The sequence below is a fragment of the Thermothelomyces thermophilus genome, chromosome 4 (assembly GCF_000226095.1).
Source record: "Thermothelomyces thermophilus ATCC 42464 chromosome 4, complete sequence".
Classification (NCBI taxonomy): domain Eukaryota; kingdom Fungi; phylum Ascomycota; class Sordariomycetes; order Sordariales; family Chaetomiaceae; genus Thermothelomyces; species Thermothelomyces thermophilus.
Genome location: NC_016475.1, coordinates 331,358 through 353,588, shown reverse-complemented (window position 1 = coordinate 353,588; position 22,231 = coordinate 331,358). Strand labels below are relative to the sequence as shown.

The 22,231-nt window shown below is 38.0% G+C and overlaps 3 protein-coding genes across 3 annotated transcripts; 1 reads left to right on the top strand and 2 right to left on the bottom strand.

Moving 5' to 3' along the window:
* Positions 1 to 660: 660 nt before the first annotated feature.
* MYCTH_95398 (uncharacterized protein) lies at positions 661 to 2,256 on the top strand (the record flags this gene model as incomplete). Its single annotated transcript, XM_003663687.1, has 10 exons — positions 661 to 682; positions 714 to 777; positions 1,008 to 1,044; positions 1,125 to 1,152; positions 1,211 to 1,219; positions 1,657 to 1,689; positions 1,767 to 1,856; positions 1,902 to 1,915; positions 2,107 to 2,127; positions 2,206 to 2,256. The coding sequence occupies 10 exons, from the start codon at positions 661 to 663 to the stop codon at positions 2,254 to 2,256; spliced, it is 369 nt and encodes a 122-aa protein (XP_003663735.1).
* Positions 2,257 to 11,527: 9,271 nt separating this feature from the next.
* On the bottom strand, positions 11,528 to 12,233 carry MYCTH_69995 (uncharacterized protein). The gene is made up of 2 exons (XM_003663686.1): positions 12,018 to 12,233; positions 11,528 to 11,831 (listed from the first exon to the last, which is right to left on the bottom strand). The coding sequence occupies exons 1-2, from the start codon at positions 12,147 to 12,149 to the stop codon at positions 11,670 to 11,672; spliced, it is 294 nt and encodes a 97-aa protein (XP_003663734.1). The 5' UTR covers positions 12,150 to 12,233; the 3' UTR covers positions 11,528 to 11,669.
* Positions 12,234 to 19,365: 7,132 nt separating this feature from the next.
* MYCTH_2065250 (uncharacterized protein) lies at positions 19,366 to 19,533 on the bottom strand (the record flags this gene model as incomplete). The annotated part of the gene is made up of 1 exon (XM_003663685.1): positions 19,366 to 19,533. A coding segment is annotated over one exon (168 nt), but the record flags the coding sequence as incomplete, so codon positions are not given.
* Positions 19,534 to 22,231: the final 2,698 nt, after the last annotated feature.

The following is a 22,231-nucleotide window of genomic DNA, read 5'->3' as shown; positions in this document are numbered from 1 at the left end:
CAAGCCAGTTTACCATAAATTCCTCTTTTCTTATAATATTCGAAGTCTACTCTACCTTTTTGACGATGGCTAATTTAAATCTTAATTAGGAAGGCTGTATCCAAGCCGCAATCCTAGCGCTCGAATAGAAAGATATCCCTAGTATTCGACAAGCTGCTATCCTCTTTAGAGTCCCCCGATCAACGCTTATAGACCGTCTTTCTAGTTAGTATAAGAGTCTTCGAGCTTCTAGAGAGCTATAATAATGCCTGTTAAATGTAGAAGAAGCTTCTCTTATTCGAGCTATCTACTAACTTGATGCCTAGGGCTAGCTAATATCTATCTTGGCTATTAAGAATCTGGCTAGTTAACTCTTCCTTATAAAGAAGGATATAAAATCTCTTAGAAAGTGCTAATATTCTAACTTCCTTGTATACTATTTAGAGGTTCGAATATAACGCTCCTATATATTAGATTAGTCCTAGAAAGATGCCTTTGATTATTAGACTTTAAAGTAGTAGTTTAAACTCTTCTAAATTACCTAGCTTATATATAATATTACTAATAATAATATCTATAATATAAATAAGAAAGGCTATATAAAGGGTATTAGGGATATTCTAATAGTTATTATACCTTATATAAAGGTATGAAAGCTAACCTTTATTTAGCTTAGTAACTATGAATAGGTCTCAATTATTAAGTATATTAATACTAATAACTATTTTTATCAGGGCGGCCTGCTGTTAGGCTAGTTATTAAGAGAGGTAGCACTATCACGAAGGCCTTTCTAAGCAGGTTTGTACTAATCGCGGGGGCAAGGGGAATCAATTGTTCTAAGGCCGGCAGGCTGCCTATTTGTATCCCTCTCGAATCGTAGATATATAAACTAATCCTTAGGGAGGAAAACCTCTCTTTCGGATCCGTAGGCTAATAGGTATATCTTATACTACGGATCGGTTATCCTCTTTTCCTAGCCATGCCCTAACTATACCTGTTATAATAGGGTTATACCTATTAGTGCCTAGGCACGGGCCCTCTAGCTACTACGGCCTGGCTATAGGCGTAGGTTAGCTTACATTTATAATAACTTACTCTCCCCCTTAGTAGGTCTGTCTATAGGCCTATAGGCTTTATTAGAATAGCTTTATTCCGGATGTTTATTTGGTAGTAGTAGGTCGTTATTATTTTAGCGCTTTGTTATTATAGCTTTATTTATAATTATATATAGAATGGATAGGTGCTAAGTGCCTTTGTTTTCGTATATATATCGCTATTATTATAGTTACCATTCGAGTGTTTTCGTCTAAAGATTTACTTTATTATAAATATATCTAGTGGTTACTATAGCGTTAGGAAGGTCTCTACTACGGCGATAGAAATAATATTTAACTCTCTTAGAGGGCTGCCTTTTGCTCTCGATTTTCTTTTAATCTTTAACCTTATCTTCCTTATATCGTTCGCTCTTTGGCTGCCTATAATCTAATTTTTTAATTTTCAAATCTTTATTTTTATATCTATAGTAATACTATAGAGATCTAGTAGCTTAGTACGGCCGATTTGCTACTATATATATAGTACTTATATAGCGCTATTAAAGAAATTAAGGCAAATGATAAGGTCCCCTTTGACGTTTAATATATATATCTTATTATTAGCTTATTTAAGTGTTTTTAGTACTGCTAGGGCCATTAGACAAGCTACCTCCTGGTAAGTATACGTTTTGGTAGTGATTCCCTAGGTATTGATAATTGTTTAGGCTGCTAGTACTATAACTAGTGATATAGTTAATCTTATAATTATAATTTGGTCTGCCTATAAGGTTATTTCGGCCTTAAAGCTAGATATAGCTAACTCTAAGGATTTGTTTATATTTAGTAAGTGCTATTACTACTATATTACTATACTTATAAATGATATAGCTATTACTTTTAAGGTAGTTAAGAAGTATTACTAGTTTAATATAAGCCTTATTAATAATAGTAATAAGAAGATTACTTTTATAGGCACATATTTATTTTTGTTTACAATTTAGCGTAGATACTAATATATTTATAGGAATAATAGCTTATATATGGCAAGTTTATAACTAATTATAAGTAGGTGATTATAGCTACTAACCTATAGCCCAAGTTTAATACTAGTATAGTACGTTTAGTCGCGTTTCGGTCTAGCCGATTATTTACTAATATAATATAGGTACTATATAATCTTATAATCTAATAGTATTTGCTATTGCCTTATCCAGAGCTTATTAACGAAGGTTATATTACTTAGTAAATAGCTAAGTACAAGTTTATTACTAAACGAGGTACATTTATAATAGGGGCCCTAGGTAATAAGGGCAAGGTAGCCTAATTCTTAGGTAAATATATAGTAGACTTAGAGTTTATCTCCTATAGGGGCTTTTAGTAAGGTTTTTAAGGTGGTAAAATTTTATCCTATTCTTATTTTTTCTTAATTATATAGAGTAAATACCCCTTTAGCCTTAAATTAATATTATAGATTTACTTCGCCAATTTATAATACCTATAATATAAATGTTTTTTTTTCACTAATTTTAATACCTCTAGTAAGGCCTTCTTTACTATAGTTTTAGTGTAATGTCGATTTAAAATATAGCTCTCTACAATACAGCTTAGGGCCCTTTCTAGGGCGCCCTTCTCTAGGCCTTTTCTATAGTATTTCGATTACCGTCTCGGGGCATATTACTATGGTAATATACCGCCCTACCCTATATACTTTTTCTTAGGATACACATCTAGGCGTTTTTCGCGGGCGCCCTCTTCCTAGCCTCTTCTCGTACTCTTCCGCACCATATCGTCGGCACTCTATAGTTATAGCACGCTTCCTAAACTTATATACTTTACCTTATATATTAGCGATGTTTTCTTCGTCTACCTACTGGTTAAATTTAGAGGGCTACCTTTTCTATTTTACTAGGAACCACTAAGTCCTCCTATCGGCTTACTTTGCCAAAACTTCTTTAACCTCCTATTCTTTATTATCTTTAAGCTCTAGCATTGGCATTTATTCTGCCTTGTTTTGGCTATATAGGTGCTATAGTTCGAGCAGAGAAATAAGAAAGATATTATATAGCTAGGTATACTATATAGGTAATACTAGCTAATATATTAGCAAACCGACTAGGTTAAGTACCTAAAATAGACTAATAAATTTAGGGGTCAATTTTTTAGGTATCTTTAACTTAAGATTCTAGGTCGAGAGTGGGATAAAGTTACCCCTCCTAAATATCCTTTCCTAATACTTTTAGTTATAATGAATCTTATAATTTTAGACGGCTTCTTTCTAATGTCCTTCTAGTTATTTTTGTAATACTTGTAATTTTTCGATTTGTTCTATTATATTAGGGTAGTACCTCCCCTCTAGCAAATTGTCTCTAATTTATAATAAGATTGTAAGGTTATAACCTATTAATGCTTAAAAAGGGGGTAGTCTAGTAGTTATATTAATAGTATTATTATATATAAACTTTACTTCTAAGAGGATTTGTGCCTAAATTATAGAGGTTGCTATAGTAAAATAGTAAAGGTATTATATAAGTGTTTAATTACTCTGTTTGGTTTAGCTATCGATTTAGGGATAAAATGCTATAAAAAGCCTCCTATTAACGTGGTTTAGGTAGTAGAGATCTGCCTAGAATTTTAAAGTAAATATGGAGCTACAATTACTTATATAGCCCTCTAGTATACTATATTTAAGTTTAATTTCCTTATAAACTAGCTTAGTAAGCCGCTAACTTATAATATCTGAATTAATAGTAAAGAACTAGTTTATCTTAGTATATTAGTCTATAATTATAAATACTACGTTCTTCTCTTTTACTTGGAAATTTATCGTAGGAAAACCTATAATTATATCTATATTAATCTCTTACTAGGGTTAGTTAGGGATTAATAGGGATTCTAAGCTACTATAACCTTAATATCGTCTCGGCTTATTCGTTTAGTAAATATAGTAGGTTCGGTACTAATGCCTAACGTCTCTTGCCAGGCCTTACTAATTAAACTTTCTTTAAATAAGTTCACTAGTTCTTTTAGGGCTAAAGTACCTAGCTCTAGCATTATTATAATGTAACTAGAGGATTTCTTGCCTTATAGTTTCTTCTATAGGAACGTAGAGTGCTCTTTTATAGAGTAGCTTGCCACCGTATCCTAAGGACTATAGTTCGGCTTCGCTAGTGCTTTACTAGCTTTTTATTATACCCTTTTCTAGGCTTTCCCTTACTCTTTAAGTTAAAAGGTCTAATCTTTAGAGCTCTAAAATATACTCTCTAAGTATTTATAACGGCTAGATAGTAAAAGCTAATTCTAGTCTTACCACTTCTTCAGCCTATCTTTATAATATAATTAGCTTCCTTTTAAGGTATACTTGTTCTATATTATATAATCCCTTTAGATTGACTTTTAACGACTAGACTCTAATTTAGTATTAAAAAGATTACAAAACTCTCTATACTTCTTATATCTTTTTATAAGAGCTTCTCTTACATCTTTGCAAATACCCTACCAAAACATACGAAACTACTATCGCTAGAAAGCTCTCAAAAAATGCTATCTAATAGTACCACTTTCAACTACACGCGAGCCGTTACAGGTGTGTAACAGGCATTACAAGCGTTAGAACCGGACCCGACCGTAATCCGACCGCACCTCGTACGCCTATCAAAATTTTCACTACACAGACTACCTAGCGCCCCTAAACGTAACGTTAATTTAAAGCCTACCGCTAAACCACTAAGTAGGGAGGCCTATAGCTTTGAACTAATCAAAGGGGGGCCTACTATAGGCCTACCTTACCCTGGATATTAAGGAGCTAAAGAGTCTTATCGTATAACTAGTCAACCTTATACTAAGCCCTAAATAGGGCAAGGTATAGGACCTTGCTAATAGGCTCTTATAGGGCCTTATGACTACTATTATAGGCCTAGTTCTAAACCTATAAGAACTTATAGCCGAAGAAGTCAAAAAGGGGCTTAAAGAAGCCCTTAAGGCTACCCCCTACCCTACCTAGGCATAGGTAGCCATAGGGCCGTAACAAGGGGTAATAGGCCTCTAAAGAGGCCTACCGTCGGCTAAGGCAGTGCTATTACAGGCCTCGTAGGAGGTTATAATACGGAACGTAGGCCTATAGGAAGACCTTAAAGCCCGAACCCTAGCTAAGATAGTCTAAGCGGTTAATAGGGCCTCTAGCTGCTAGGGAGCCGTTATAGTGTCACGGATAAGCACATAGGCGGCCTAGCAGGCTGCAGCTAGGACACGGGACATTCCGACAGCCAATCACTCGACGGACCAATCAGAAGATTATCACCGCCAAGACTAAGGTCTTCACTAGTGATAATAATATGTCACCGTCGACAACGCAGAATCACAAAGTGAAAGGAGAAATGGTACTAGTGATAACTATTGAAGAAGGACAGACCATTATATATATATAGCTAGCTAGTCACTCGTTATAGTAGACTCTAGGAGTTCGCTAGTGGTAATAATCATAATCACAGTACTTATACTAAGTATTGTTAATTACTATAAGAGACAACTCTAAGTGTTGTTATAAACCCTTTGGCTTCACCAAATCCCTCAGACGACCTGCCTACTTGTCCCGCTTCACCTACCTCCGTCTAGACCCTTTCAGAAGAAGTCTAAGTTAGGTTCGTTACACGTTGTTACTACTCCCTTTGTTCTATTATAGTTTAGAACGGAGGAGACTTTAACCTTGATATCGATATAACTACTAACATCACGGCTAAATAGCTGCTCGCTTAGCTTAGTTAACTCTAGTAGCAGATTTAGGAGTTAGACTAGAGAGATAAGGCTACTTAAGCTCGAATTAAGGAACTTGAGAACCGCGAAAAGTACTCGCAGAAGTTGGTTAACAAGGCCTACGCCAAAATCGAGGCACTCGAGGGCGCCAGAGCGAAGCGCATCAAGATCGAACTACCTAGTAAATATAGAGGAACTAAGGAGGATCTTGTAAGATTCTTAACAAACCTCTGATCCTACTTCTAGCTTAATGATAACAAGTTTCTAGATGATAAAGCCAAAGTCCTTTACGTAGCTATAAGACTAGAGGGCAAGGCACTTAGATGGTTCGAGCCTACGTGGAATGACTATCTCACGGAGGAAGACAAAGACGATCGAGACGCGTTTATACGGGTAGTCTTCCGATCTTACGACCATTTCGAAGAAGAGCTTTGGAAAGTTTTTAGTGACAAAGACGAGAAGATTTATATATAAGAAAGACTTGCTAATCTCTAATAGACCAAGTTAGTAGCCTCTTACGCTATATAGTTTAGATAGGACATACTTAAGTCTTAGCTTAATGACAAGGCATTAATACAATTGTTCTATAATAGCTTAAAGGAAAAAGTCAAGGACAAGCTATATAAGTATGATCGGCCTAAGACCCTAGACAAATATATCATATAGGCTATTAGAATTAATGATCAACTCTATATACGAGAGTAGCAGAAACGAGGTCAAATAAACAGAACTACAGTTAAGGCTAACGACAAGAAAAAGCGAGCGTACGTTAGTACCTCGTATAGGACGTACCCCAGAGCTATAGATATAGATATAACGTAGAAGCAGGATCAGAAGAAGATAACCAAAGACAAGTCTAATGTTACCTACTATAACTATAGAAAGAAAGGGTACTATAAGCAAGAATGCCAAAGCCCGAAGAAAGAATAGAAACTAGCCCCTAGAAAGGAAATTACGACTATTAACGAAACTACCAAGGACGTTATCGAAGTAGCAGCTACAAGCTACAAAGATAAGGACAGTGACACGGACAGTCTCGGACACGACGGCGACGGAGAAGACGAACAAGCACCGTACTCTGAACTAGTCACTATGGATCTAGAGATAGGTTTCGCTAAATAGGATATAGTAGGAGAGTATATACTGCTAATCTCGATTCTCCTAGTCTTGAGGTAGTGGGGTTTCACAGTTATATAGAGGCAGGATAGATCGTAGACTACCGATACCTAAGGAATCGAAAGACCCGGACCTAATGTTCTATTCCTCTAGGAACGAATCGAATAGTACCGTAACGAAGTTTTTCGGCTTAACATAGAACTGTACGAACAGGACAGGCGCTTGATTTGACTTGCCTAGTAGAGCGATAGAATGAGGGACGAAATGAGGGAACTCCAACGTATTATAGAAACTATTAAAGGAGAATAGCCTATGACATACGATAGGCCTAATAGCTACGCCAAGTATCTTGACGGCCAACAACTTAGTAACAACGTGCGGAACCTAGAATACCAGTTTATATATACAAACCGCGGAAAAGACAAGTGTATGTAGGAAAGCTACTAGAAGAAATACTCCTATGTTAGCACTAGAGTACCTACGGTCTACGTATAATAGGAAGGATTCGGGAAAGAATTCTAATACCTCCCAGGCAACGCCACGCGACTATACCCTTGACACGAGGCACATACATAAGTGCCCTAGTTCTAGTGTGTAGCATACGAATGCCGATACTACTTCCATGACAAATTCGAAAACAATCACTAGCCGACCTGATAAGGAAATGAGGACAGAAGCTTATACCCTATGGAATGGGTCTACGATATAGGAAACAGAGCGGCCGAATTGCTTTAGAAGATCGAAGCCTATAATTTAGAAAGCATTACGATAGTTCCAAGACAAGCCTAGCCTAGGTACTGCGGAACCGGACGAGACATATAGGACTTGTACTAGAGCAACAATTGCCTCTATTATATAGAAGAAAAGAAATTGCAAATTCGGGAGCTTTAGACAAAGCTATAGTATGTACGATGGAAAGCAGAACAGACCTAATAGTAGGAAGCCGCAAGCACTCAATAGCTTATAGAAATGAGTACGATCGACGAAGCTACTATCAGCCGAACAACCGAAGAGGTTAGCACTAACCTAGGAAACGGGTTAGGGCCCTTCGAGGGGCCCGGAAACTATTAACGCCTGCGTAGTGGCGAGTGGTAGCGTAGTATAGGAGGGACTGGCGTAAGAGACCACTATACCAAGACCTCCTAGCAGAAATATAGGAAATTGCCGCAATCTTTAGACAACGGCGGTAAGACAAGCGGCTATAGATAACAGCATAATGGAAATAGCACGAAATGCTCGTACTAGTAGATAGTAGAGCAGAGATAAACCTAATCTCGCCAACGCTTATAAATTAGCTACAGATACCCTAGAGAATGAAGCAGAAGTATAGTATAGTCAAAGGGCCATTTCCGACATAATAGGTATATAGGGAGACTAAACCAATCAACATCACTATAGTAAGGAAGACTATAGTAGTTATATTTAGTATTATAGATATAGGTAATGATAAAGACATGATATTAGGGTTACTATGGTATGAAGATTACGACCTAGACATTAGCTAGAAGAATGGTAGCTACCTACGACCCTAAACGGAGTCATATTCGATTAGCAAGATAGGGAGCACGCAAGGATCACGAGCGGATAATGCTCAGAGAAAGGCATATCTTACGGATCCACTACAAGAGACGGACAGTGGTAGGCAGACTACTACAGACTCTAGAAGAGGCGGTATAACAACATCAATATCGCGACAGGAGGAACGAGCTAAATCGCCGATAGCTGTTCTCTCCGTTAATAAATGCAGAGCACTGTAATTGGAGTAGTAGGTTGAGATAGGAGAAATCGCTAGTATTACCATGGACGGAACCAAGTTCGTATACTATTAGAAAACCGAGAGACGAGATAAGACTAGGGAAGTACCGAAGGAATACAAAGGATACCTAGCATTCGAACCGAAGTATCTAGAAGGATTACTAGAATACGGCCCATGGGATTACGAGATCAAGCTTAAGGAAGGAGCATAACTAAAGTTCTTCAAGATTTATTATACGAGCCAGACATAGAACGAAGAACTTAAGCGATATTTAGAGGAGAACCTTCGAAGAGGACATATCTACCTATCGACATCGCTAGCAGGCTACCTAATCCTGTTTATGCCTAAGAAAGACAGAAAGCTATAGTTATATGTCGACTATTGGCAACTTAATAAATAGACCGTGAAAAATCGATACCTGTTACCGCTGATCTTACGGCTCCGAGATTAGTTAGCAGGAGCCTAACATTTTATACGTCTTGACTTGCCATCGGCCTATAACTATATATAGATCAAAGAAGGCGACGAGTAGAAAACGGCCTTTAGGACACCCTATAGCTACTACGAGTACCTTGTCATGCCATTCGGACTTATAAACGTACTAGTAATGTTCTAAGCCCTAATTGATCAAGCTATCTGACCCTTTCTCGACAAATTTACGGTATATTATCTCGACGACATACTTATCTTCTCTAAGACAATGGACAAACACCGGAAGTACGTGAAAGTAGTACTAGATACGCTATACATATATAAGCTATTAGTTAACAAGGAAAAGAGCAAATTCTATATTAGGAAGATAGTCTTTTTAGGATACGAAATATCCCTAGGACAAATCCGGATAAAACCTTTAAAGATTAAAGCTATTAAGAATTAGCTATGACTAACGTTAATTACGGAAGTACAAAGCTTTATCGGATTTACAAACTTCTACCGAATGTTTATTAGGAACTTTAGAGTAATCGTACGACCTTTATACGAACTCACTAAAAAGAACGCCGAATTCCAATAGGAAGAGCGACATGAGCAAGCATTTATATAGATCCGTAACGCTATTACTAAGGATCTAGTACTAGTACTACCAGACCCTAAGAAGCCATTTAAGGTGGAAACGGACGCTTCAGACTACGCCATCGGAGGACAATTAGGACAACGAGACGAATAAGGGAAGCTACATCTTATAGCCTTCTTTTTAAAGAAGCTCGACGGACCATGTCTTAATTACCTAATCTATAACAAGGAACTACTTACGATTATCAAAGCTTTCAAGGAATAGCAACTATACCTTAGTAGCACGATTAAACCGGTACAAGTAAATATAGATTACAAGAATTTACGATACTTCATAACGACAAAGGAGCTTAACAGATGACGAATACGATAGGCAGAATTCCTCGCGGAATTTAACTTTGAGATCTACTATAAGAAGGGTAAAGAGAACGTACGAGCGGATATCTTAAGTCGACGAACGGATCACACGAAAGGACAAACAGGAACAATACTACTATTGTTTAAGGAACGAACAGATAGAACGTTATATCACGAAACGCAGATACCTGTAGAAGATGATCTACTTGACTCGTTCCTAGAATGCTATACAATCTTTCGAGAAGAAAGGATCAACAAGGCATAGTATTAAGCAGTACCTAGACTAGTGGTACCTGACGAAGTGGAAGAAAAAGATAGGAAACTCTAGTACCGAGGCAAAGCGTATATCCACGATAAAGATCAATAGCTACGAATGATCTAAGAACTCTACAAGTCAAAACTCGGAGGATATAAAGGAGTTATAAAGACTGTCGTATAAGTCAAGAAACACTACGACTTTCTATAGTTAACGGTACAAGTTAAGGAAGTCGTACGGAGCTACGACATTTATAATCGAAGCAAAACGGCACGACACAAGCCGTACGGGCTACTTTAGCCACTGCTAATAGCTGACAAACTATAGAGCTTAGTTACGATAGACTTCATTACGAAGCTACTAGAATCTAAGGACACGGCCACAGGAGTAATCTACGATAGTATTCTTACTATAGTAGATCGCCTGACTAAATGGGCATACTTCTTTCCCTACAAGGAATCCTAGACAGCTAAACAGCTAGCAGACATGATCTATCGGCAAGTTACATCAGTGTATGCTTAGCCGTAAGAATAGATCACCAATAGAGACACCAAGTTCGTATCAAAGTTCTAGTAAGCGTTAATATAACGATTAGGCGTTAATAGCAAGCTATTAACGGCATATTACCCGCAGACTGACGGACAAACGGAGCGACTAAACTAAGTTATTAAGCAATACCTCTACTCTTACATCAATTACTAGCAAGATAACTAGGTCATGCTATTACTAATAGTATAACTCGCCTATAATACGACGCCGATAGAAACGACCAAAGTTATACCGTTCTTCGCGAACTACAGATACGAAGCAGACCTTAGGCAAGGACTAGAGGTCACAGTGCCAAGAGTAGCAATCAAAGCAGAACAAATATATGTACTATATAAGAAGCTTAAAAAGGAACTCGAGTTTGTCAGAACTAGAATAAAGAATTACTACGACAAACACCGGCTCGAGGGACCTTGCCTAGAGAGGAGAGACAAAGTCTACCTGATCGTACGAAACTTACGAACCAAACGACTAAGTACGAAGCTAGACTTTAAGAAGGTCAGACCCTTTATTATTAAAGAACGAATTTCGACATCTAACTACCGACTATCGTTACCATCATCTATACGCCTATAGACGGATGTTTTTCATATTTCACTTCTCAAACCAGCACCGAAAAACGCTAAGGTTGCTACATATATCGAAGCAGAAGACAAGGAGGAAGAATAGGATATTAAAGAAATTCTAGATTTACATATTATTAATAGGGAACTATAGTATCTAGTCAAATAGCTTGATTTTAGACCAGAAAACAACTCATAGGAACTAGTTAAGAATTTAAACTGCCCTAAGAAACTAGAACAGTTCTACCAGCAGAACCTAGATCGACTAAAGGAAAACCTAGGACAGAACCAAAGACGGCGCCCTAGTCGATAGCATCGACGGCATCATTAATCTGTAACGAGGGCATAGCAGGCGTCTCTTGCCGCTCAACCTCCTCTAACTCGTCTAAGGTCGACAGACTATACGCTACCATATTAGTACCTTTCTCTATCAAAAACTCCTTCTGCTGACGAAGACGCCAGAGCTATACAAGCTTTTCGGACAACTTATACTAGGCCTCTTCTAGACGGCGTTAGGATTTATCTAGCTCAAGTTTGGCACGACGTTTAGCATCTTTAATATGACGCTGCTCCTGAAGAATGCGATCTACTAGAACGAACATTAGGAATTACAGTACTTATAAAAAAAAAAAAAAAAAAAAAGAGGAGACAAGCTTATAAGAAGAAAGCAGGATGCTAGAGCTATCGTAAGAACGATCTCGACGAACATAGGCCTTGTAACGCTTTGTATATACGATCATTTTACAGACAAGGCCTTGCGACATATACCAAGAGCAAGGCATAACAATAAAACCGTTCTTAGCAATGTTCTAAGCAAGGGAAGCACGGTAACGTATAGAATACGACTTCCATTTCTCTATCGGCATTTTGTCAGTATAGCGACTATAATACAGAAACAAGGAGAATGTAGTACTTACAAGCGAAGGGTTGTTAGCACTATTTGAAACGACCTAAGAGGGCTTTCGGGTCAAAAGCCTTGAAGGAGGGGCATCGTGTCACGAATAAGCACATAGGCAGCCTGGCAGGCTACAGCTAGGACACAGGACATTCCGACAGCCAATCACTCGATAGACCAATCAGAAGATTATCATCGCCAAGACTAAGGTCTTCACTAGTGATAATAACATGTCACCGTCGACAACGTAGAATCACGAAGTGAAAGGAGAAGTGGTACTAGTGATAACTATTAAAGAAGGACAGACTATTATATATATATAGCTAGCTAGTCACTTATTATAGTGGACTCTAGGAGTTCGCTAGTGGTAATAATTACAATTATAGTACTTATACTAAGCATTGCTAATTACTATAAGAGACAACTCTAAGTGTTGTTATGAACCCTTTGGCTTCACTAAATCCCTTAGACGACCTGCCTACTTGTCCCGCTTTACCTACCTCCGTCTGGACCCTTTTAGAAGAAGTCTGAGTTGGGTTCGTCACATATAGCTAGGAAGCTCCTAAGTAGGGATATAATAGTGGTCTTTAAGGATAAGGCTACTAAGGATTGGTATTCGGCTAATAAGCGATAGGTGGCTATAGCCTTTAGAGAGGAGGCTAGGGAGGTTAGCAGGGCCTATATAGTCCTAGCCAAAGAAGTCCGGAAGGAAGAGCTATAGGGGGTTAGCGAATAAGACTTTAAGGGGGCCGTAGGCCTATACTTGATTAAAACGGTCAAGTTCCGGCTGCTAAAGAGCCTGTAGAGGAAATAGGCTATAGTACTCCTAGGCTTATAGGACCTTAAAGAGGCCTAGAAGGCCTATAACGAGGGCATAGTCTAGGATGCCTAGGTACTAGACTACAAGCCTTACTAGGATGCTCTAGAGCTAAGGTAGTGCTATAGGTACTAGAGCTTTGGCTATACCTAGCGGTACTACTAGCGGCTAGCCTATCATAGCTATTATAGCGTAAAGGCCTATAGAGAGGGGGGGAAGACTAGGGAGGCCTAGTGCCCTACCTACTCTAACTAATTCCCTTATAGGTATATAGCCTATAAGGGCCCCTATATAGCCTAGTATAGGGGCTGCCTAAAGAAAGTCAAAGTCTAGGAGAGAGCTAGGGAGGCCTACTAGTATAGACCCTAGACCTTCTAACCACTAGAGTAACTATACTAGAGGGTAGCCTTTGAGTTTAGTAACTAGCTAGAGGACGACGACTACTACTAAACTAGGGCTAAACGCCCCCATAGGAGGCCTACCCTAGCCTAATAGGCAGCTAGGAGTGCCTTATTTGATGCCTAACAGACCTATATCTCCTTTCTATAGCCTAGAACCCCTTCCCTCTTATAGCCGGCCAAGGGGGTAATAGCTATAGAGCCTATTACTACTACTATACCTTCGTCTTCTGCCCTGGCCACCTCGAATGTAAATTAAGATCCTTTAGTAGAATACCTAAGGTAATAAACAGGCCCTTAAGGTCCTACTAGAGGAGGCTAAATATGACCTACTAGCTATCTAGGAACTATAGATTAACTGGTTTATAGGGTTAATATACTACCCCCGGGCTTCGAAATACTACCTAGTCTATAAGCCTAAGGGCAAAGCGGCTATTCTAGTAGCTAAACGGTTTCCGGTTAGCTAGTAGGACTATTTAGTAGAATAGAACTAGTATAGGGTAACCTTTCTAGCCTTAGGAGAGAGGGGGTTTAAACTCTAGTTAGTCTATAATAACAAGGGCAAATAGGCCCTCTCATAGGACTTACTAGCCCTACCTTAGCCAACCTACCCCTTAGTTCTTATAGGTAACTTTAACCTCTATTACCTAGTCTAAGACCTATTTAATAGGCTTAGCCTAGGGGCTAGGGACCTCCTTAGCCTTATAGACTAGTAAGACCTTAACCTATATACACCCTATAGCTAGGTCACTAGGGCCCCCTAAGGGGACTAATACGGCCGGCCCTCTACGATAGACCTATTCTAGGCCTCGGCCGGGCTAGAAGCGACCTATAGGGACATCGCAGAACATAGGAAATCCGACTACTACCTATAGGCCCTAAACGTCTCCCTCTAGGGGACTAATAGGCCTATACTAGCTAGAAAAGGGTAGGACTAGAAGAGCCTAGACGAGGAGGTCGTATAGGCCAAGGCGGCCTACCTCCTACTCTGGCTTGGTAGGTAGGCATCGGCCCCGGCCGGGCCTGTCTTCTAGGACCCGGAGGAGCTTCTATAGGCCTTCGACAGGCTTATAGAGGCCCTTAAGGAGATAGCAATAGTCTTAGGCCTGGCTAAGAAGGCTAGTATAGGTGGCAAACGAGCTCGATAGTAGACAAAGGAGGTTCGAGAGGCCTAGAAGAGGGCTAAGGAGGTAGAGAGGGCCTATAAGGGTACCCTAAACCCCTATATATAGGAGGCACTTCGGCAGGCCCTATAGGATTAGGCCAAGACTATTATAGCCGTAAAGACCAAGAGCTAGAAGGCTACATTATAGGAGGTAACTAACCGGCTAGACCTATTATAGAGGCTAGAGTAGTAGGCAAGGCTATAAAGCTACCTACTAGTTGACCCTCTAAAGCTCCTAGCCTTTGAAGGAGGGCTTATAACCTACTAATAGAAGGCTAGAGCACTGGCCGATAAGTTCTTTCTAAACTTGGAAGCAGACCTATCGGATATCGACGACTTAGATCTGAACGACTACTAGGAGCCGAAGCTCGAAATAAGCTAGGAGATTATAGTAGGTAAAGTCAAGGTAGTACTAGCTAGGGCGGCCCTATAGAAAGCCCTAAGGGAGGACCTCCTCCTTATAGGCCTATTAAAGGCCTATAGGTGGCCGCTCTACTAGATACTAGCTAAACTAGCCTTAGAGAGCCTATAGCTTGGCTATTTCCCGGCCTAGTTTAAAAGGGCTAAGATAATGGTCCTCTATAAGCCTAGTAAACCCCTATAGACCTACTTTACCCTAGGTAGCTATAGGCCTATAGCGCTTCTACTAATAGTAGGTAAGGTGCTAGAGGCTATAGTTACCCGGAAGGTAACGGCTGTCGTAAAGGCCTATAGGCTTCTACCGGCTAAATAGATAGGTAAATAGGAATATAGGTCTATAGAACTAGCTATCCGGCTTATTACGGCTTAGGTTTAGGAGGCTTAGAGGTATAAGGCAGCTACCTCCCTCCTATAGCTCGACATCTTAGGGGCTTTCGACACTATTAACCATACCCGGTTACTAGCTACCTTATAGAGCTAGGGCTTTCTAAAGTAGTTAGTAATCTAGGTCAGGGAGTGGCTATAAGATAGGGTAGCTATCCTTTACTTTAATAGCTAGGAAACGAAGGATATAGTAGTAAAGGCTAAGGTCCTATAGGGGTTACCCCTCTCCCCTATACTATTTATCCTCTATTAAGCTAGTACTAACCCTCCAGGGCATTACTTAGCACCTCTAGAACCAAACCTCTATCTAGTTAGATAGGGAGGAGCGTTAGCTCAAAATGTCTAGGGCGTCCGAGTGTTCGCGGTTATAGCAAGCAAGTCCGACTATCTAGACGGCAACGACAATAGGGGCGAAGGCAGCGATAGTAATGTCTCTCTAGACAGACGTAAAAGAGTCTACTTATATAGAAAAAAGATACTCTAACTTATAAAAGAAAGAAGAACTACATCCTATTACTCTAATCTATTAGAGTAAACGAGTATTAAAAGCTATCTATTATCTTTGTCTCTCTATCTAGTACCCCTAGATAGGTAACCCCTATTTATACCTATTATATATAGTAAAGCTCTATAGAACCGGAAAAATAAAACTATACCTTATATCCCTCTAGTTATATTAAGAACTTCTAGCCCTAGTCTATACTTCCCCTTTAAATTCGCCCTAAGGCTCTTACTAACAAATTCGAATCTGTAACAAACCCAACTCAGACTTCTTTTAAAAGGGTTCAGACAAAGGTAGATTAAACAGGATAAGCAGGCAGGTCGTCTAAGGGATTCGGTGAAGCCAAAGGGTTTATAACAACACTAGGGTTATCTCTTACAGTAGTTAATAACGGTGCTTAGTATAAGTACTATAATTGTAAGTTACTATCACTAGTAAACTCCTAGAGTCCACTATAACGAGTGACTATCTATATATATATATAATCCTAGGATTACTAGTAGTCGTAGTAATCCTCTATACTGGCTTACCTAGCTTATGTCGTAAGCTAGTGATCCTCTGCTAGGATCATTTCTTACTAAGTGTGATCCTATCCTAATTAGTCTATCATTCCTTTGGCTTGATTAGCCCGTTTGTGCTAGTGGCTTAGGCAGTATCTATATATATATTTCTGTAATACGATACCCTCCCTCTAAGGCTTTTAACCTAAAAGCCCTCTTTAGGTCGTCTCAAATAGTGCTAACATCCTTTTCTACGTATACCTTGTAATTTTTCCTTTTTTTCTATACTACTAGTGGCTAACAAGATGGTAGATTATATCTCTAAGCGCCAATCTTCGAAATCCTAATAGCGTGCTACACTTGCTTCTTTTATCGATTCTTCTGGCGTAGACGTCATACCGTGTTTATAGTGTTTTAAGCAGAACTTGGCTTATCGTATGGCGTTAGGCTCTTCTCGCTATAGCAAGTGCGTATGTCGGGGTCGTTCTTGTGATGGTTCCGACGTAGCGTCTGCTTGTTCATGACCTGGTTTATTACCTTAATGTTCGTGGCTAATCTTTTATAGTAACGAAGATTATGTCTAAATAAAAACGTGTAGAACAAGAAGAGGCCGATGCTAAAGAGGCCCTTTTTGTTCTTCAGACTTAACTTTAGATAGGGTCCTAGGGTGCTAACGTCCTATTTGACTGGTCTTCTTTAGGCCTAGATTTGTTAGAGGCCGACATGGCCGTTTTGTCTAAGCTAGTGCCTATAGTCGATCTAGGTTCTGCCGGTAGAACTGTTCTAGTTTCTTAGGGTAGTTTAAGTTCTTAATTAGTTCCTATAAGTTATCCTCTAGTCTAAAATCAAGCTATTTAACTAGATACTATAGTTCCCTATTAATAATACGTAAATCTAGAATTTCTTCGACGTCCTATTCTTCTTCCTCGTCTTTTGCTTCAATGTGCGTAGCAACCTTGGTATTCTTTAGTACTGGTTCGAGAAGTGAAATATAAAAAACATCTGTCCGTAGTCGTATAGATAATAGTAACGATAGTTAGTAGTTAGATATCGAAATTCGTTCTTTGATAAAGAAGGGTCTAACCTTCTTAAAGTCTAGCTTTATACTTAGTCGTTTAGTTCGTAAGTTTTGTACGATTAGGTAGACTTTGTCTCCCCTCTCTAGGCAAGGTCCTTCGAGCCTATATCTGTCGTAGTAGTTCTTTATTCTAATCTTAACAAACTCGAGTTCTTTTTTAAGCTTCTTATATAGTGCGTACATTTGTTCTACTTTGACTGCTGCTCTTGGCACTATAACCTCTAGTCCTTGCCTAAGGTCTACTTTATATCTGTAGTTTGTAAAGAACGGTATAACTTTAGTCATTTCTATTAGTATTATATTATAAGCGAGTTATGCTATTGGTAATAGTATGACCTAGTCGTCTTGCTAGTAGTTAACGTAAGAGTAGAGGTATTACTTAATAACTTGGTTTAGTTACTCCGTTTGTCTGTCAGTCTATAGGTGATATACTATTAATAGCTTGCTATTAACGCCTAATTGTTATATTAACGCTTGTTAGAACTTCGATACGAACTTGGTATCTCTGTTGGTAATCTATTCTTATAGCTAAGTATATATTAATGTAACTTGCTAATAGATTACGTCTATTAACTGTTTTGCTATCTAGGACTCCTTATAGGGAAAGAAGTATACCTATTTAGTTAGGCGATCTACTATAGTAAGAATACTATTATAGATTACTCCTATAGCTATATCCTTAGATTCTAGCAGCTTTATAATAAAGTCTATCGTAACTAAACTTTATGATTTATTAGCTATTAGTAGTAGCTAAAGTAGCCTATATAGCTTATATTATACCGTTTTGCTTTGATTACAAATGTTATAGTTCTGTATAACTTCCTTAATTTGTGCCGTTAACTATAGAAAGTCATAGTGTTTCCTGACTTGTACGACAGTCTTCGTAACTCCTTTATATCTTCCGAGTTTCGACTTGTAAAGTTCTCGAATCATTCGTAGCTATTAATCCCTATTATAGATATATACTTTGCCTTAGTACTAGAGTTTCCTATCTCTTTCTTCTACTCTATTAGGTACTACTAATCTAGGTACTACTTAATACTATATCTTGTTAATCCTTTCTTCTCGAAAGATTACATAACATTCTAGGAACGAGTCAAGTAGATTATCTTCTATAGGTATCTACATTTTATAATGTAGCGTTCCGTCTATTCGTTCGTTGAATAATAGTAGTATTATTTCCATTTGTCCTTCTATATAATCCGTTCGTCAGCTTAAGATATCTGCTTATACGTTCTCTTTACCCTTTTTATAACGGATCTTAAAGTTAAATTCTATAAGGAATTCTACCTATCGTATTTATCGTCCGTTAAGCTCCTTCGTCGTTATAAAGTATCGTAAATTCTTATAATCCGTATATACTTATACCGGTTTAATCGTATTACTAAGGTATAGTTACCATTCCTTAAAAGCTTCGATAATTATAAGTAGTTCCTTATCGTAAATCGGATAATTAAGATATAGTTTATTAAGCTTCTTTAAAAAGAAGGCTATAGGATATAGCTTTCCTTGTTCGTCTCGTTATCCTAATTATCCTCCGATAGCATAGTCTAAAGCGTCCGTTTCTACCTTAAATAGCTTTTTAGGGTCTAGTAGTACTAGTACTAGATCTTTAGTAATAGCGTCGTAGATCTATATAAATGCTTACTTATGTTATTCTTCCTATTAGAATTTAGTATTCTTCCTGGTAAGTTCGTATAAAGGTCATACGATCGCTCTAAAGTTCCTAATAAATATCCGGTAGAAGTTTACAAATCTGATAAAGCTTTATACTTCTATAACTAATGTCAGTCGTAGCTAATTCTTGATAGCTTTAACCTTTAAAGGTTCCATCTAAATTTATCCTAGGGATATCTTATATCCTAAAAATACCGTTTTCCTAACGTAGAATTTGCTCTTTTCCTTATTAACTAATAGTTTATATACGTATAGCACGTCTAGCACTGCTTTTACGTACTTCTGGTGTTCGTCTATCGTCTTAGAGAAGATAAGTATATCATTAAGATAATATACTACAAATTTGTCGAGAAAGGGGCAGATAACTTAATCAATTAGGGCTTAGAACGTTACTAGCATGTTTATAAGTCCGAATAGCATGACAAGGTACTTGTAATAGCTATAGGGTATCCTAAAGGCCGTTTTCCACTTATCGCCTTCTTTGATCTATATATAGTTATAGGCTGATGGCAAGTTAAGACGTATAAAATATTAGGCCCTTGCTAACTAATCTCGGAGCTATAAGATTAGCGGTAACGGGTATTAGTTTTTTATAATCTATTCGTTAAGTTACTAATAGTTAATATATAACTATAGCTTTCCGTCTTTCTTAGGTATAAATAGGATTAGATAGCCTACTAGCAATATTAACAGGTAGATATATTCTCTTCAAAGGTTCTCCTCTAAATATCGCTTAAGTTCTTCGTTCTAAGTCTAGCTTATATAATAGATCTTAAAGAACTTTAGTTATACTCCTTCCTTAAGCTTAATCTCGTGATCCTATAGGCCGTATTCTGGTAGTCCTTCTAGATGCTTCGGTTCGAATACTAGGTATCCTTTATATTCTTTCGGTACTTCCCTAGTCTTGTCTTATCTCTTAGTTTTCTGATAGTATACGAACTTAGTTCCGTCTATAGCGATGCTAGCGATTTCTCCTATCTTAACCTACTACTCCAATTACAGTACTCCGTATTCGTTAACGGAGAGAATAGCTATCGGCGGTTTAGCTCGTTCCTCCTATTATAACGTTAGTGTTGTTATACTACTTCTTCTAGAGTCCGTAGTAGTCTATCTACTACTGTCTATCTCTTATAGTAGATCTATAGGATATGCCTTCCCCTAAGCATCGTCTGCTTGCGATCCTTGCATACTCCCTATCTTGCTAGTTAAATATAACTCCGTTTAGGGTTATAAGTAGCTACTATTCTTCTAGCTAATATCTAGGTTATAATCTTTATACTATAGTAACCTTAATATTATATCTTTATTATTACCTATATCTACGATACCAAATACGACTATTATAGTCTTCTCTACTATAGTGATATCGATCGGTTTGGTCTCCTTATATATCTATTATATCGGAAATAGCCCTTTGATTATACTATACTTCTGCTTTATTCTCTAGGGTATCTATAGCTAATTTACAAGCGTCGGCGAAATCAGGTTTATCCCTACTCTACTATCTACTAGTATAAGCATTTCGTGCCACTTCTATTATGCTATTATCTATAGTCGCTTGTCTTATTACTATCGTCTAAAGATTGCGGCGATTTCCTATATTTCTACCGGGAGGTCTCGATATAATGGTCTCTTACGCTAGTTCCTCCTATACTATACTACTACTCGCCGCTATATAGGCGTTAATAGTTTCCGGGCCCCTTAAAGGGCCCTGACCTGTTTCCTAGGTTAGTGCTAACCTTTTCGGTTATTTGGCTAATAGCTACTTCGTTAATCGTACTTATTTCCGTAAGCCATTGAGTACTTGTAGCTTCTTACTATTAAGTCCGTTCTGCTTTTCGTCGTATATACTATAGCTTCATCTAGAGCTCCCAAATTCGCGATTTCTTTTTGTCCGCGTAATAGAGGTAGTCATTGCTCTAGCACAAGTCCTATATATCTTATCCTATTCTATAGTACCTAGGCTAGGCTCGTCTTGGAACTATCTTGATTCCTTCTAGATCACGGGCTTCGATCTTCTAGAGTAATTCGGCCGCTCTATTTCCTATATCGTAGACCTATTCTATAGGGTGTAAGCTTCTATCCTCATTTCCTTATCAGGTTAGCTAGTAATTATTTTCGAATTTGTTATAGAAGTAATATCGGCATTTGTATACTATATACTAGAACTAGAGCACTTGTATATATGCCTTATGTTAAGGATATAGTCATATAATGTTATCTAAGAGGTATTAGAATTCTTTCCTAAATCCTTCCCATTATATATAGACTATAGGTACCCTAATACTAAGGTAAGAATGTTTCTTCTAGTAGCTTTCCTATATATACTTGTCTTTTCCGTAGTTTGTATATATAAACTAGTATTCCAGATTCTATATATCGTTACTAAGTTACTAGTCATTAAGGTACTTAGCGTAGCTATCGGGCCTATTATATATCACAAGCTATTCTCCTTTAATAGTTTCTATAATATGTTAGAGTTCCCTCGTCTCGTCCTTCATCTTATCGCTCTACTAAGTAAGTCAAATCAAGCATCTATCCTATTTACGTAGCTCCATGTTAAGCTAGAAAACTTCATTACGGTACTATTTAATTTATTCCTAGAGGAATAGAATATTAGGTCTAGGTCCCTCGATTCCTTAGGTATCAGTTATCTACGATCTATCCCGCCTCTATATAACTATAAAACCCTACTATCTCAAGGCTAGGAGAATTAAAATTAGTAGTACGTATTCTCCTACTATATCCTATTTAGTAAGATCTATCTCTAGGTCTATAGTGACTAGTTCGGAGTACGGTGCTTGTTTGTCTTTACTATTACTATTATGTCTAAGACTGTCTATGTCACTACCCCTATCTTTATAGCTCATGGCCGCTACTTCGATAATATCCTTAGTAGTTTTGTTAATAGCCGTAATTTCCTTTCTAGAGACTATCTTCTACTCTTTCTTTAGGCTTCGATATTCTCGCTTGTAGTGCCCTTTCTTTCCATAGTTATAGTAGGTAATATTGGACTTATCTTTAGTCG

Bases quoted from the DNA above. Each gene is read 5' to 3' on its own strand.
- MYCTH_69995 (XM_003663686.1), bottom strand. From the start codon at position 12,149: ATGCCTTGCTCTTGGTATATGTCGCAAGGCCTTGTCTGTAAAATGATC. The intron at 11,832-12,017 runs GTCTCCTCTTTT...AAGCTTGTATAG, and splicing joins TGCTTTCTTCTTATAAGCTT to CTCTGGCGTCTTCGTCAGCA.